Below are 15434 nucleotides of genomic sequence, written 5' to 3' on the forward strand. Positions count from 1 at the left end.
GGTAGTGAGGAAGCACTGCAGGGTGAGCAGTGCTTTGACATGTTAACAAGGAGACATTTAAATAACAGTGATCCCTGTGCTAAGGGCAGGACCTGTATGTTGGAAAACCTGCCAGCTTAAAAGTGTTTTCGTTTGCTTGCTTGCTGTATCTTTCAAGTGCAAAAAGGGTAATGGGGGAAAAAAAAAATAAAAAACATCTACTTCCACAGAAGTTCTCTTGTCAAAAAGAGACAAATGCACCTTGACACTACCATTAGAGATCACTTTGCAGCACTGCGACAGTAAATCCATCATGCCACAGGATCTTTGCAGGAAATTTTACCACCAGTCCAGAGGAAGCCAGTAAAAGCATTGGTCTAGTGTCATATAAGTAATTCTTGATGAATCCTTAGCACTACATGGACTAAATGTAATTTTAAAAAACTTTTACACTTTTGTACAGTGTTGAAGGGAGCTTTTCAAGTAGCTAGTATTTCTCATTTCAATAAAATTACTAAAATACCCCCTATATTCAGATCCATAAATCATGGCATCATCATAGAAGATTCTCATAGTCTGCATATTTGTGAAGGATGCCCTTAAAAACTAGGCAGGTGTACAACAGCTGAGATCACTCTTAGGCTAGCTGTCCTATAGTTCTTACCACACCTAACCGGAGAGCCATTTGGGAGGTGAGAGGGGCAGAAATCTGCAAGTACAGCTACAGCCTCTGCAGAAACACACACAGTAGAGGACAAAGCAACCCTGGACAGACTGCATAAGCACAGCTTCTGCAAGGTTATTTTTAGCCTAGTTTTTTTTTAACAGAAAAACTGTGTGTTGCACAAACATATAGTTTAAAGGAGCTGTTACCACTCAGGAAATACCTCCCATTCAGTGCTCAGCAACCAGAAAACCAAAACAGAAAGAACACTGTTACCCTATAAATTTACTATACTCAATTTTGATGTCTGTACCTCCCATACCAACCCCTCATCCTAAAAAAAAAAAAAATTTTAAAATACAAGCCTTTAAAATCATTAATAAAGGCCTAAAAGGCCTATAAAATCAGGAAGGATACGCAGAGTGCAAACAGAAATGACTGTTGATTATTTCTCACAAAAGTCCTGAATGGTTTGCAGTAAAAGTCATCAAGAACAACGTTTTAATGAAAAGGAAGGGTGGTTTTCTTCCTGTAAGACTATTAAATTGTGACATTATCTTGCCACAGGACACCTTCAAAGCCAAAAGTATAGCAACATTTAAGAAGTTATTAGATCTCTCCTTCAAGAAGTTTGTATACCAATAGCTATGCAACACAGTCCAGATGCAGCCCCTAATTTATCAAATTCCTAAACTGCTGATTGTCATCAGAAAGAAGGACACACTCAAGCCACTCATAGTCTCTGAGCATCTGCTACGTGTCAATGCTGGAGAAAAACGTGAGCTACATGGATCTTTGATCTGGCCACAGTATAGACTTTCAGATGAAGAAATCTATCATCCTTTCTCCCCAGCTTGATCTCCAGAACAGACACTACCCTGACTTTGCCGCATTGCTCCAAACACACTTTGCAGAGTTCATTCCTTCATTCATTATTCCATGAGCAAACGTGACACCGAGGAACAAAACCACTTTTCATTAGCTCTAGAAGCAGTCCACAGGCACTGAAAATGCATCTTCCTGACAGATAAAGCAATCCTGGAAGCCATAAATATTGGAGAACACTATCTAACAATTGGTTTTAATGCCTCAATACATTCAGTCCAGAAATTGATTACGTATAGCAAACAACACTTTCAAATTGATTCAATTACTTAGCAACTAAACAAATCTGCAGTGACTAAATACATCGTAAAAGAGAGTCAGCAAACCAGCTGACCACTGCTTACCATCCTCCAAGATCTCCTACACTTCCAAGCGCAGCACATTTGCATTCTCTCCCTTTATGTTCCTACACTGTCCTAGGATTGTAATATGAAATCAGTAAAACAAACACAAGAAATCATATCACTGTCATTTGCTGTCTTGCAATTTCCTGGAGTAGAAGTTTGTGCGCAGTCTGATGAGTTTTCATCAGTTCATACACACTTATTTCCACATAAGCTTCCCAGTGGCAGGGTTTGTACCTAGCAGTTTAAACTCAGCTGTACAGCTGAGCATTCACAGAACTTTTAGCACAACTACGCACTCCATTCCAAGGCCAGTGCTAGACACAAGAGTGTTCTATGTAGTGCAGTCACTACCCAGTTTTTGCTGGTCTTCCCATTCTGCTTCAATGCCTTGAGTTTTCCTCCAAAAAATCATGATTCATGGATGTGCTGCATTTCCATGCTCTGTTCAATTGCTGAGTATTTTATATATATGTATTATCCCGTTAGTCTAACGCCTAACTTTTAGAGTCACAGATCTAACCCGTGCACGGAACACAAAATGAAGTTCTGTGTAATACAAGCCACAAATATGATTCTGTACTTCGTTCATCAAGCCCGCAATTTCTTCCTGAATTAGAGTATACCTTTAAAGGCATCAGCAGCTCTTCAATTATGGAAATTAGATCTGAATAATCTCAAATTACTGCCAGTATTGTATATAAAAATTGATGTACCACATAACCTGTCGCCTTGATCTGATCTGCCCATCTCCTCCAAAGAGTACTACAGAGTCTTTAGACAAACCATTCAAAGCTACACTACCGATGCTGCCCCTCTAAATCCTAAAATCTTCTGTTGCAAACATCTTCCATCCTGTCACCTACAAACAGAAAGCTGTGCTGCCGCATCCCCCTCCTGCTTTATAACGCTGCTTTAAAAGACTAAGCAAGACAAATCTTTTCCAAAGCAAACAAGTCCTCCTTTACAGGTCACATTTCTTCTCAGCCTCTTACTGTCAACCTTCTCCCATTTAATTTTTATTTTCAGCCAGCAGTTCCCAAAGCCTGGCAGACTCCAGCAGACTGAACAGACCAAAGTAATTACTTCCTTTAAGTTACATACAAAACTTCAGTTACAGACTGGAATTAAGCTTACTTTTCCATTCTCCATTGTCACAACCAACTGTTACTGGGACCCACTGTATTAATGGATCTTTTCCCACAGTACTGCTGCAACCAACTATACTGAGTAACTTCTGTAGAATGTTCTCCAAATGTTTTACCCTGCACTCAGAGATAAAAAAATAAAGTCCATCACATCCCTTGTAAAGAGAAGAAATAGACTAAAAAATGTATATTTTTGTGTTTCCTCCAATTTTCTTTCCCACAACCTTTGGTGTTGTTCTCAAGCAATGACATATGTATCGGAATAAAGCTAGTGCAAGAACTTGCCCTGTAAGTTTTGTATCTTTCTGTCGTAGTTCAGCCCTGATCGGGACCAGACTACACAGTCTCTTTCTCGCTCCCCCCACCCTCTGAGAGAATAGCAGGAGATGATATAAGAAAAACGGCTCAAGGTTTGAGATAAGGTCGGGGAAAAATCCTTAAAGTTACCGTTACGGGCAAAACAGACTCGACTTGGGGAAAACTATTCATTTATTTCTAAAACTAGCAGGAGAATGAGACAGGGAACAAGATAACCTCCCCCCACCTGTCCCTCTTCCTGGGCTTAACATTATCTATACTACCTCCCCTCCCGAGCGGCATGGCGGGGGGGGAAGGGAATGGGGGTTGCGGTCAGTTCATCACACATTGTTTTATGCCGCTGTGTCATCGTCAGGGGAAGAACTTCTCGCATTCCTCCTCTGCTCCATCGTGGGGTCCCTCCCACGGGCCACAGTACTTCATGAAACTGCTCCGGTGTGGGTCCTCTCTTCCATGGGGTGCACTCCCTCTAGAACAGCTGTCCCAGCGGGCCCTCCACGGGCCACAGCTGCCTTCAGGCCTCCACCTGCTCCAGTGTGGGGTCCTCCACGGGCTGCAGGTGGATCTCTGCTCCTCCATGGACCTCCATGGGCTGCAGGGAGACAACCTGCTCCACCATGGTCTTCACCACAGGCTGCAGGGGAATCTTGGCCAGAAGCCACGTTACTCCTTCCCCTCCTTCTTCACTGACCTTGGCGTCTGCAGCCGTTCCTTACAACAGGCTGGCAGACGCCTCTCAGGATCCTTTTTACATCTCGTTCACTTCTCATCTCCTCTCCACTTCTTGCAGCCAGGCCGGGCCTAGTTGGGCCCAGTCGGCTGCCTGGCGGGAGGCCAGAGGGTGAGGCCTGCAAGGCCCACGAGGCTCGCGCCTCCCCCTCTCTGCCCCCCGCTCAGCTGCTTCACATCTTCTCTCCTCTCTTTTTTTTTTTTTCTGTTTTCCCCTACTTAAATACATTATCGCAGAGGCGTTATCACGGGACATTCTGCTACCAATTGGCTCAGCCTTGGCCAGCAGCAGGTCCGCCCTAGGCCCGGCCGAGTCCACTAAACGAAGGGGAGCAAATTCTAGCAGTTTCCTACAGAAGCTACCACCTCAGGCCCCCCCTCACTAACAAAACCAGAACACTTTCTCTGCAAGAATTCTACGTAGTAAGTCTTTAAGCAACTAGATATTATCTGAAATTCTGAATATTGTGTCTTGTTAATCTGGATAACATATAAAACAAATCTCACGTTCATAATCTTAACTGTGGTTCCTAAAAATCAGGCTTTTCTTTCCACGTTTGATAAAAACGATGTTCAGCAGACCATTTTATTCAAGTTAGTAGATGTGAGAAGAACCACAACTGACAAGTTCAAGGAACTGATGAGTGTAAAAAATAAAAATAGAAGTTCCCATTTAGAAGAAAAGTAACACTAAATACACTGAGAAAAACTGTAAAAGTTAAAGACATCCTGACTGAAATCTCTTTATATGTTCCAGATACATTTAAAATTATTGAAGTGTTCAATTTTATTTGAAATTGCTTTGGCTTCAGGCTGCAGCACACACACTGAAGATACATAACCACTGTGAACAATGGTGTCCTGTAGCTTGTTTTTGAAAGCTCCAAAGAACTGGTGAGATGTTTCCCTATACTGTACAGACTGAAAGGTTAACCATCTTCCTAACCACTAAGATGACGTATAGAGCAGCCCAAAAAGCAAACACTTTACTTTATGAAACTAGTTTTCTTGAGAGTGACCAACACAAACTTCCATATTCAGAACTTGAATACTGTAATTTAACAGATGAGGGACGAGACTTTCCCCACCCTCCCCAGGTTAATTTTCCAGACGCAAGTTCAGCAAAGCTTGTATTATACACCACAAAAGAGTTAGTCATAAATGACCTTCGCTATACCTACCTGCTAGTTTAAAATAAGTTAGCTGTTAAGCACAAGCAATACCGTTCATCTCAAGTCCAGCACATTAACAACTACAACTGCACAAAGACACATATCTGGTAAAGTTTCAAAATGAGAAGTTATGGACACTTACCAATACACACGTCTATCTTCCCCTTGATAGCAGCTTCATGCAAAGGAGTGTAGTTCCAATTGTCTCTAGCATTTGGGTCTGCCCCTTGACACAGTAACAGACTAACCACTTCAGCATGACCAAAAGAACAGGCGTTGTGAAGGGGTATCAGCCCTCCGTCATCACGAGCGTGGACATTGGCTCCTGTCTGCAGCAAGTGCTCTACAACATCCTTCCTTCCAAAACCTGTAAGAGAACATATTTTGGTTCATTTGTCCAGTAAAACAACATGATTCAGTTATTTAAAACTGTTGACTCTTGGTCCAGTGCACAGACAGCAAACAATATTATTAATGTCCATCTTCCACTTTCTGGTCCATTTCACAAACAAGTGAGACTATTCACCTGCTGAACCAACAGCTGGAAAATTCACTTACGCTCACGACAGAGGTGAACAGTGTTGTATTATAATCAGCCTGACTGGCTGCCACTCTCTCATGAAGAAGTTCTACAACAGGCTTGCCAGTTTTTCAAGAAAAGCTTTTTATTAACTTTTAAAATTACGTGTAATCTGTACGTATCTAACGCAAGCATCTTACACACTACCTCTTGATCTACGTTTCCATCTTGGAGAAGACTTTAGACTAACAAACACTGAAGGACACTGACAGTGCTTAAGCGGAACAACCTTGCTCAACACAAACTACATTCTCTTTTACAGAGTCTGACTACCTCCAACTGACAAACTCACAGAGAGACTAAGAAGTTACAGATAAGTAGAACTGAGACTCCAACTGGTAAATAATGCCTCAGGAAGGTCTCAGCCTCGGAACACAGCCTCTGCTATGGTCAGGGAAAGCATCACATAAAGCCAGCATCATTAAACTAATACGCTTCAAAATCCTGCATCAGCATGCCAGGCCCTGACACCTTTAGCTTGTTGTCCACAATGACCCTAGAAAGGTTCTAGTGCCTAAATGTGCCTCCTATTGCTTTAAATGCCTTAGAGCAGCAGTCTCCAAACTTTTTTGATTGTGCACTCCATCAGTAACATTTTTTTGAGCATGCACCCTCAATATATGTATATTTATAATCATATACATGCACTACTGTATTATTACATAGATTATAAACATACACAAAAATAGAGATTTTTAAAGGCTGATATAAGAATTAAATAAACACCATTTTAAAACTTCCATTGTATTTATTAATGGTACAAAATAGATTTTCTTCCTGTGCTCCAATTAATTATCTTGCACACTCCTCCTTGGAGACTACTGCCTTAGTGGACAGGTACAAAACCACGTATAAGGCTCAAGAGGGACAGTTTAAACTAAACCACAACCACTCATTTTTTTTTTTTACTAGGTTGCATCTCAAAGGTTGGATTGCATTTCTTAGAAAACTTAGAGCTAAAAGCAGTATCACTAGAGATTTTAAAAGACTACCACTTTAAAAGTTATTGTGCCTTCCGGTAATCACGGGCACCAACCAGATTAAATATGAAGAATCCCTTATATGAACTATGTTTTTGAAATAGCTGAATTAAATACTGCAACAAGAGAAATTCCATCACAGTGGTGCTCACTGATAGTTTATAGATTTTATTAACTTCACAGATCATGGATCAAAAACATAACTGAAAACATTTCCCTTCTACAAGGCTCAAGAGAAGCAACAAAGAAGCTGTCAGTTCTCCCACAGGTGACGATGTAACTCACCTGCAGTAAAATGCTGCTAAAACAGTGACAGAAATTATTCTCAGAAGTTAGCATCCTCTGTGGGAGGCAACTCATGCATGAAAACTTCTCAAATTGGAATGTTTTACCCCAGAGTTGCAATCTCTGGATAAGACCTCCAGTTCAGTGAATTAAAACTTCTTTTTTTGGCCAGAGTTATGCACCAGGTACAAGCATGCAGCCTTACAGTGCAGAATTAACATGCATTTCACCCACAGGTGAGATCTCTAAGCCAGATCTAGCAGCTTTGTATCCACGCTAGCTTATCCAGTAAGCCTAATGGTGTAACTCCACATCCAGCTTTCAGTCAAGCTGCAGGCTAGCCATTCTGCAGGAATTTACACTGTCTCCTCAGTGGGTACAGAGTCCTTCAACAGCCTTTCTTGAAGGACAGAAGTTTCCTGGAGGCTGACTAATGCTATGGTTAAGACAGGCAGGCTCAAAAGAAAAAGCCCCTTGAGCGAGACTTATCGTGGTTTGAGAGTTTCGATGACAGTTTAACAATAGCTTCATTTTTGCCTAAAGGGGTATTCTTCTGCAAGACACAAGCAAGCAGGTGGAAGAACAGTCTGGGGAAGACATCGTGGGTACACACACATGCTCACACCTAGTACAGGCTGTAGCAGTTCACACCTCGGTTAATCCTGTACGGTAACACAGTTCAAGGCTCCAGTTAACAAGTACAGCCTGGTTACTTTTGGATGTAAGGATTCCCCCATTCCCATGGTATAGAGCCCTCAGCTGCCTACAGCGCAGATGCTGGACCACTACAAGTTACAAGTCTGAGCAGATACCAGCATGGGTTTTCTTTAACACATGGGGCTAAACAGCAGTTCAGCAGCTGCTCCACAAGCTGCTGAACCATACCAGCTGCAAGGAGGGGCCCACAACCAGACTGGCACCCCACTCAGCAATCCAATTTTAGTCCATGACTGAAGATGAGTCAAAGTTTCCTGGTACATTATACACTGACCACGTCACGTTAAAAATTACACTACAGAAATGGAACTGTGTGAATCAAAACTGGTATTATTAAAACTGATGCTTATTTATGGTGACAAAATTGCTACCAGAAGATAAATTTTTCTTACTGAACTGTCAGCGAGGTCACTGCTAATGTAAATCACTGTAGCTTCTAACATGAAAACTGATTTGTTTGTTTGTGTTATAAAATAGCCAAGGAAAAATCACCTGTAGGTTTTCAAATAGAAAATGACAGCTTAAACAGGTACAACAGCAAGCAAAAGATACCTGGTCCCACAGCAAAGCTAATAGGCCTGGGACATAAATATCAAGAAGCAGGCCCTCAAGGTTCCCACATTTGTATTGTTCACTTGACTGGCAAAGGAAAATTGAGCAAAACAAGAATTGGAAGGGGATGCTTTCGACTAACAGTACATCAACAGATTCTACAAGCCTTTTGTTTTTATAGACTGAACTACTATACAAACAGTGCTGAAATTGCACAGGCATTTCCTTTACATATACCTCTTTGTCTATAGAGGAAAAACAACCAGATAGCACCTGAAAAACCCAGATTCCTTTTAAAATTGTTCAGTGTTGTGATTTCAGGACTACACACATACTTCAAAGTATTGCTGGACATTAGGTCATTGACAAAGGTATCTTTGGAAATGCCAGCAATAAACACTTTACGGTTTTTGGTGAATTAGCTCTTCTGTTCAGTCCTCAAAAAATACAGTAAAGGTTACTGTGATTTTATCCCACCAGGTCACCTACCTTTCAGAGAAAAAGTAACCAGTTAATAGCTTCCCCCACCACAGGTAAACCTGTAAAAACTTGAGTTGACAAAGTACCAGTAAGTCTTTAAAATGATCACACAATCCAGCCTGACAAAGCAGTTGTAATTACTGAAACTCTCAAAGTGTTGGGGTCCCTTTTCGTAAAAAACACAGACACATGCCAAGCCATTTGTGACAGATGGAGCACACATAATTTGGTTTAAACTGAATAAACTGATGTGATGTCATTTAAGACAACTTTAGAAATCCTATGGTTGTATATTTCCAGTGCAACTTTAATTTATAAGGTATAAGGTCTAAGGAAGAGTTCACAAGAAAGGACCTGTAAACAAAGATCCCAAAAGACAATCAAATCAAAGGTTGCTACAGAAAACATCCAAAATTAGGGTAACTATGGAGGAGAGTCACATTGAAAGGCCCAGCACACAAGCTTGTTTTGATGAGATTCGCCTGTAAGCTTCCAAAGCACACTTGTGGGCAGGGTCCACAAGGTCAGCTTGACCTGCGTCACACAAGTGAAATGCAGGAGCTTTGCCCTCATTTTAGCTTCCTCATACAATTTAAAAGTTTCCAGTAAGCTGCAGTACCTCAGAAAATATTGCCTGGAAGAGAAAGTAAGTAGTAATCCCATTATAAAAAGGCGGCAGCAGCAAGAGAAAAATCTTACATTTAAGGGTGAAACACTCATCAGTCAAACCAAATAAAAGGCAAAAATTCAATGACTGACAGGCTTTTCCTTTCTCCAGTCACCTCACAGAAACAACCGAAGACTAAGGCTTGGCAAAAGCCAGGAGATGGACATAGCTATGACAGCTTTACATAAATCAAGAGACAGGCAGACAATTCAGAGAAAACACCACTTAATTAGTTCTTTGACAATGCTGTATTCTTGCCTTTTTCCAATTTATACCTGTCACTTTAGGCTGAAAGTGAGAAAAAAAAAAAACGCTTTACCTAGTAAACTAGCAGTTTGAAAATTAAGCTAAATAGAACTTTTAAATGCTATCAGACAAGATGGTACACAGAGACAGCACCAAATGCTTACTACTACCGCTAAGATGGTCTGTCCTACTCCCCCCTCACATCCTGCTCCCAGTCTGCAAGCTCGTCTTGTCCCATCTCTTCCTGTGGTACTGGACCTAAGCAACAAGAGGCAACAGGGTGAGCAGGTTGAATGACTGATGAGGGACACAATGCAATGAAAGCAATAGGAGCATCAGTTGATATTCTCGGTCACATACTTTGGTAAGCCTTCCATGCTAAACCTGAGTCCAGTTAGTCACAAGCTTGCACATGGTAACAGTTTACAGATACTTAACTACTAATACTCCCAGAAGCCGTATAATTCATTGCCCAATTTCAAGACTCATTTTCAGAAAGTTTGGCAAAATCCATCCAAATGAATACATGGATTTCCCATTACAATTGGAATAATTCTTCTCCTAGTGAGTACAATACATCAAGTAATCAGTTTGATCAGTTTAAGTACAGCTGTACTGTTTCACCCACTGCCCAATTAATGTCACTTGATCACAACCTAGCATGAACTCTTCCAAATGTCAATTCCAGCCTCTGAAAAGCTGCTGTTACATGCAGAGTTTAACTTAATCACATGGAAGACTTCTAGGCATTTTTCTCTCTCATTTCACCTGCTTGCTCTTAAGAACACACTGACGCCAAAATTAGTTAAGTCTTACAAAACTTAAAAAAAAAAAAACTTGTGTATAATCACAGATTAAGCACATCTGCAGGTATTACTGTAATGTTAGGCAAAGCAGGAAAGATTCTCTTATTAAATGTAATCCCACTTGTTAGAGCACTAAACATAGCTCATATGAGAATACAAGCCCTCAAAGTGTCCCTTCTCTCTGATCCCTTCATGTCCCTGCTAACTGCAGTGGGTTTGGACTAGATGACCTTTAAAGGTCCCTTCTAACCCAAACTATTCTATGATTCTATGAAACAGACAAGCACACATCTTAGAGATACATGACCTTTTGAGAATGGTTTTAAACTGTAAGCAAAGGGTGGAAAAACTTCAAGCTAAGTCATTATATGTCTCTGTGCTTTAGTAACACATGTTCTTGGACCAGATTTCTCCCCAAGACAGATCTTCGAAAAGCCACCAGCATTTCTCCCACTTCACTAGGCAGAACACAATTAAACTGAGTGATTTAATTAAGTAAACTGAAGAGCCTTCAAACTAGGAAAAAGGGAATCTGGTTATATATTACTGAAGGTGTGAGATTTTGCATTCCTGTTTTTTACATTACTCTTGTAAATTCCTTCAAAGGTTTTTAAATGGGAAGGTGATACAATACATTGCACAAAGCACTGCAAAGTCATTCAAGAGAACAAGTTACCAGTCACAAAGAAAGCAAGCTGAAACTTCCTAGGAAGTAAGACGCTTGTGACACTAAGAGTTCATGTACTACAAATGCTACAAAAATATAAAGGAGAGAATTCCAAAGTTAAGGCCAGTAATTTATGAATTCATCTCTTCACATGAAAAAGCCTGCGTTTTGCAGGCTCTGAGCCTGTAAGGCTGCCAGGATGTTTCCTAAATGACTACACAATCTGCACTCTTATCTCTATCCGTATGAATCCACCTGAAAATTGTTATTACCACTGCTTTAAGTTGTACAAGGCAGAATTAATCAGTGACTTAGCTTTACAAACAATTTTGAGTAAGGTCAGATTTTTCTTCTTCTGCAAGGATATATCAGCCAACTGCTACAAAATGAGGCAGAGTAGTTTAAGAACGGTATCTCAAGCAAGGCTTTCCAGGGCAATTTAAGCTAATCTGTTGTACATTGCACCATAGATGAAGTGGTCAGTTCAGGTGTCTCTGTACAGAGCAGAAGTGTGTGATAAGTGGCCAAGTACTTCTTGCTGTTTCCTGGCTCTCCCTCAAGGAACACTCAGTTGCTGGTTGTATTAGTTCTGCCTTCTCAGTTGCTTATCTGACCTACACATGTTGAAGCAGCTTGTATTTTTAGGACTAACAGCTCACTAGTTGACAAATCAACTTGATCAGCTCTCTTCTAAAACTCTGACCACTGACTATTTTTCAACCCAAGTGACATCCCTTTGCCTTCTAGATTAAAGCTGTGTACTCCAGAAGTTTTCCAAAGAATATTTATATATGCTAGCCCTCACAAAAAGATCTGACATCCAACAGTTATTACTATGGATATTAAAAACATGCTTACAGAAAACTACTTCCCCAAACAGCTTTTTGCCATTACTATAGACCCAAATAGAAAGAAAACAAGGAATATCACTGATGCTCTAACAAGTCACCTTAAATCAGGTTTCTCTAAGACTGACTTCGGGCTGATACCACCAAGAGCACTTCACCCTGTGATCCCAAGTCCATACCTTCCAAAAGACACTCTGGAAATCTCTTCCTCAGTACAGAAGTGGGTGTTAAACCACAGGTCAGCAATTATTAGTAGTATTCTCTACATCCTCAGGTTAAATACTAGAAAGAGAATAACTGTAAGGCTAAAAGAATATGTTGCCTAAGAACTTAAGGGTCTAACTTCATGATCAAAAACAGGAAAAAAAATTAAACGTCTCATTAAATGGGTGTGGAACTGGACAAGTTATGACTGTGGCTATTTGAAGAAATTAGCTAGGACTCAGCTTATTCCTATCAGGTCCATCCACCTAGTCACTTCTGAAAGAGGTGCTATTACTAATGATTTACCAGCAAGGCCTAGACTTAAACATATGAATCAAGGTGTCAGCAGTAAATACACATATATCCTTTTGTAAGGCTAAATCTTGTCTCAGAAGGTAAGAAGCAAGTTCACTACCAAACCAGCTCCGACAAGTTCTTGCTGGCTCCTGGAAAACACCGGGTTTTCAGAAAAAAAGGTCACCAGAGTCCTCCTCATCTAGGCCTATTAAATGCTATTAAATGTAGAAAAGTCCTGGAAAGCCAATGCGGTATGCAAGTGCTGTAAAAGTAGGATGATACACAAAAAAAATAGCCATGAAAGCACCACTGCCAATCTGGTTCAAACACAATGGACCAGTGCAGGCATCCCCACTGCAAACCACATAATGATTCACAGAAAATACATAGGCTGAGTCCCACACTACTCTACACAAAGTATACCTAAAATGAAACACATTATCACATAGACCAAATCATGCAACATTAAAAAAAAAAAAAAAGTCAGTAGCATTCCCCAAAGCGGGGGGGGAAATCTACCTCACACACATGCAGAACAACCCACTCATCTGGTTACGCAGGCTAAAAAGGTATTTTGTCAACTATGTGACAATAACATCACCAAAAGCAGGATTATGAAGCCAGTTTACAAGAACAGACAGCACAGGCATAACAAAGCTTTCCAACTAGTGAGGGACACGTAACACAGTAAAGATGTCCACAATCTGGTGAAATCAACGACAGTTAAGATCCTTCTCAAGGAAGAGAGGTAGCACATCTTTAGGTCAAAGAAGTAGTACAATGGAAAGGCAAGGGAGTGGAATAGTTTGTCTCATTCAATGTAGTTTGAAGAAGAAAACCATTAAGTAAAACACAAGATATTCCAGTGAAGATGGTGAAAAACACAAGAGGAAGCAAGTTATTTATAATACCAGTTAACACTCCAATTATTCAGTGGAATTCCTTACCACAGGATGAGCTTCTACTAACATGCAGAAACCGGCTCTTGCTCAAATAGCTGCTGAGCTACAAACTGCAGGGAGTACTCAGAGAGGTATCATATACAAAGAGGGCAAGCATATAACTCTTCCCGAGACATCTGCTTTTGGCCACAAGTATGGATAAAAATTCAAGCCAAACACACCTTTGTTTGCGCCTAGCACAGTTGCTTTTTTTTTTTTGTTATAAGCAAGCTAGTTTTCATGGAAAAAAACAATGCAAAAATCTATGGATACATTCATAACTCCACTTAATTTCTTGTTTGTATTTTAAAGTCACTCAATCACTTCCAAGTCTTTAGAGTCTGATTCTTGGGTGCTGCTGGACAATATCCAAAGTCTGCCCTGGTACCAGAGACCCAAATATCCTGCAATCCACACAGCAGTCGAGACACTACTGAGTTTTCTTCTTTCCAAGCACGCGTATGTCCATAGAAGAACCCCTCAAATCACTTGCAAAGGAAAAGCCGAACACCACACATTCTGAAAGATTCAAAATTTCAAGAGAGGTTCTGCTAGAATAACAGTCCAGTTGGCAGATGAAAGGCAAATGCTCAGCCTCTTCCTGCTTGACAAGAGAAAGGTCTCTATCACACTGATATTAATTTCTGCCTTATTAATAGCTAATCAAAGCAGGTCATATTCAGCACACTAGCTGACATTTCAACCCAGAGCTGAAGAACTGATTCCCCTTCATTCAGATCAATCGACAATTCAGATATCCCAGATAAATAAAATCTGGTTAACACTGTTGCCTCAGCTTGATGAGGCCATGTACATTTTATCAGGAAGTGGATAATGGACAGATGACTCCAGCTTCTAGAAACAGATTTAGATCTCTCCCCAGCTAGTTAAATAATTGATTACAGAGATTTCAGTTCCAACCTTATCCCCAGCTTACGTATGTGCTAAGGATACCGAATGCTCTCGGAAATCACCCCTTCTATCTTCCTTCTGCCATGAGAAAGGAGATAAAGCTGATTTTGAAACCAGAAACCTCACAAAGCTTAAGGAAACCTGAACTTAGTGGTTTTTACAAGAAACTGTAATTAGGGAAGTTGTCCTTCTTTATTACAGTAAAAGTAACTTAACTGCCAGGGGTCGCTGCCAAAAAGAACGTCTGAGAAAATCAGACTGAGCTAGGGAGAAGGCAAGTCCTGGTGCGGGGGGAAATCCAGCTACCCCCAAAACTGGGAAATTAAGAAGAAATTAGAACTCCTCCTCTATCACAAACCACAAGACTGGAAGTGGAACACTCTCTCTTGTCATTTAAAGGTTTAGCTTCAAGAGGTTTGAAATAAGCAGTTTAAAACATTGCATATTGCCTTCTCCCACTCCTATTCCCCTAGTGAAGGCCATACAATCCACATTTAGGTATGGCTCGTAAACCATGAACTATTATCCATAACACAGCTTCATATACGCAGCAGACTCCTATACTAATAATCAAATAAGTTTTATTTCTCCTTTTGTCCACAAAGGAGAAGGACATAAAATCAACACATTGCATCACTGGCAGATAGGTACTGCCTAAGATCAGCTGCATTCAAGCAAATCCTACCAAAATGCAGGACCCTAAATCTGCCTACTATTACACGTCAAATCCATTTGGATCAGACATACCGCAGTGATTTGAGATAAAATACGTATAGTAGCTAAGGAAAATCCTTAAATCTAGAAAAACAGATACAGAGATTTGTTAGGTATGAGGACTTCATCTGCTATTTTCCTCATACTATAAGGAAGCACCTTCCATTGCTATTACAGTAACATCTTATTGACACTATCAGCTTTCAAAGCCTTATCCCCTTAAGTAAGTTTTGTTAATTTCTTCCTGAATCAAAGTAGAAGTTAGCACTGCAGCTTCAGCACTACAGCCTGTATCAGCA

At 40.5% G+C, this 15434-nt stretch overlaps 1 protein-coding gene across 1 annotated transcript in view; it reads right to left on the bottom strand.

Annotated features, from left to right (window-relative positions):
- The window catches only part of TNKS (tankyrase), a 147294-nt gene that overhangs the window by 129776 nt on the left and 2084 nt on the right, over positions 1–15434 (bottom strand). Inside the window, exon 2 of the mRNA XM_086747786.1 lies at positions 5382–5606. Coding sequence (XP_086603912.1) covers positions 5382–5606 — 225 coding nt within the window. The remainder of the gene's footprint in view (positions 1–5381; positions 5607–15434) is intronic.

The sequence above is a fragment of the Chlamydotis macqueenii genome, chromosome 4 (assembly GCF_036417535.1).
Source record: "Chlamydotis macqueenii isolate bChlMac1 chromosome 4, bChlMac1.mat, whole genome shotgun sequence".
Lineage (NCBI taxonomy): Eukaryota > Metazoa > Chordata > Aves > Otidiformes > Otididae > Chlamydotis > Chlamydotis macqueenii.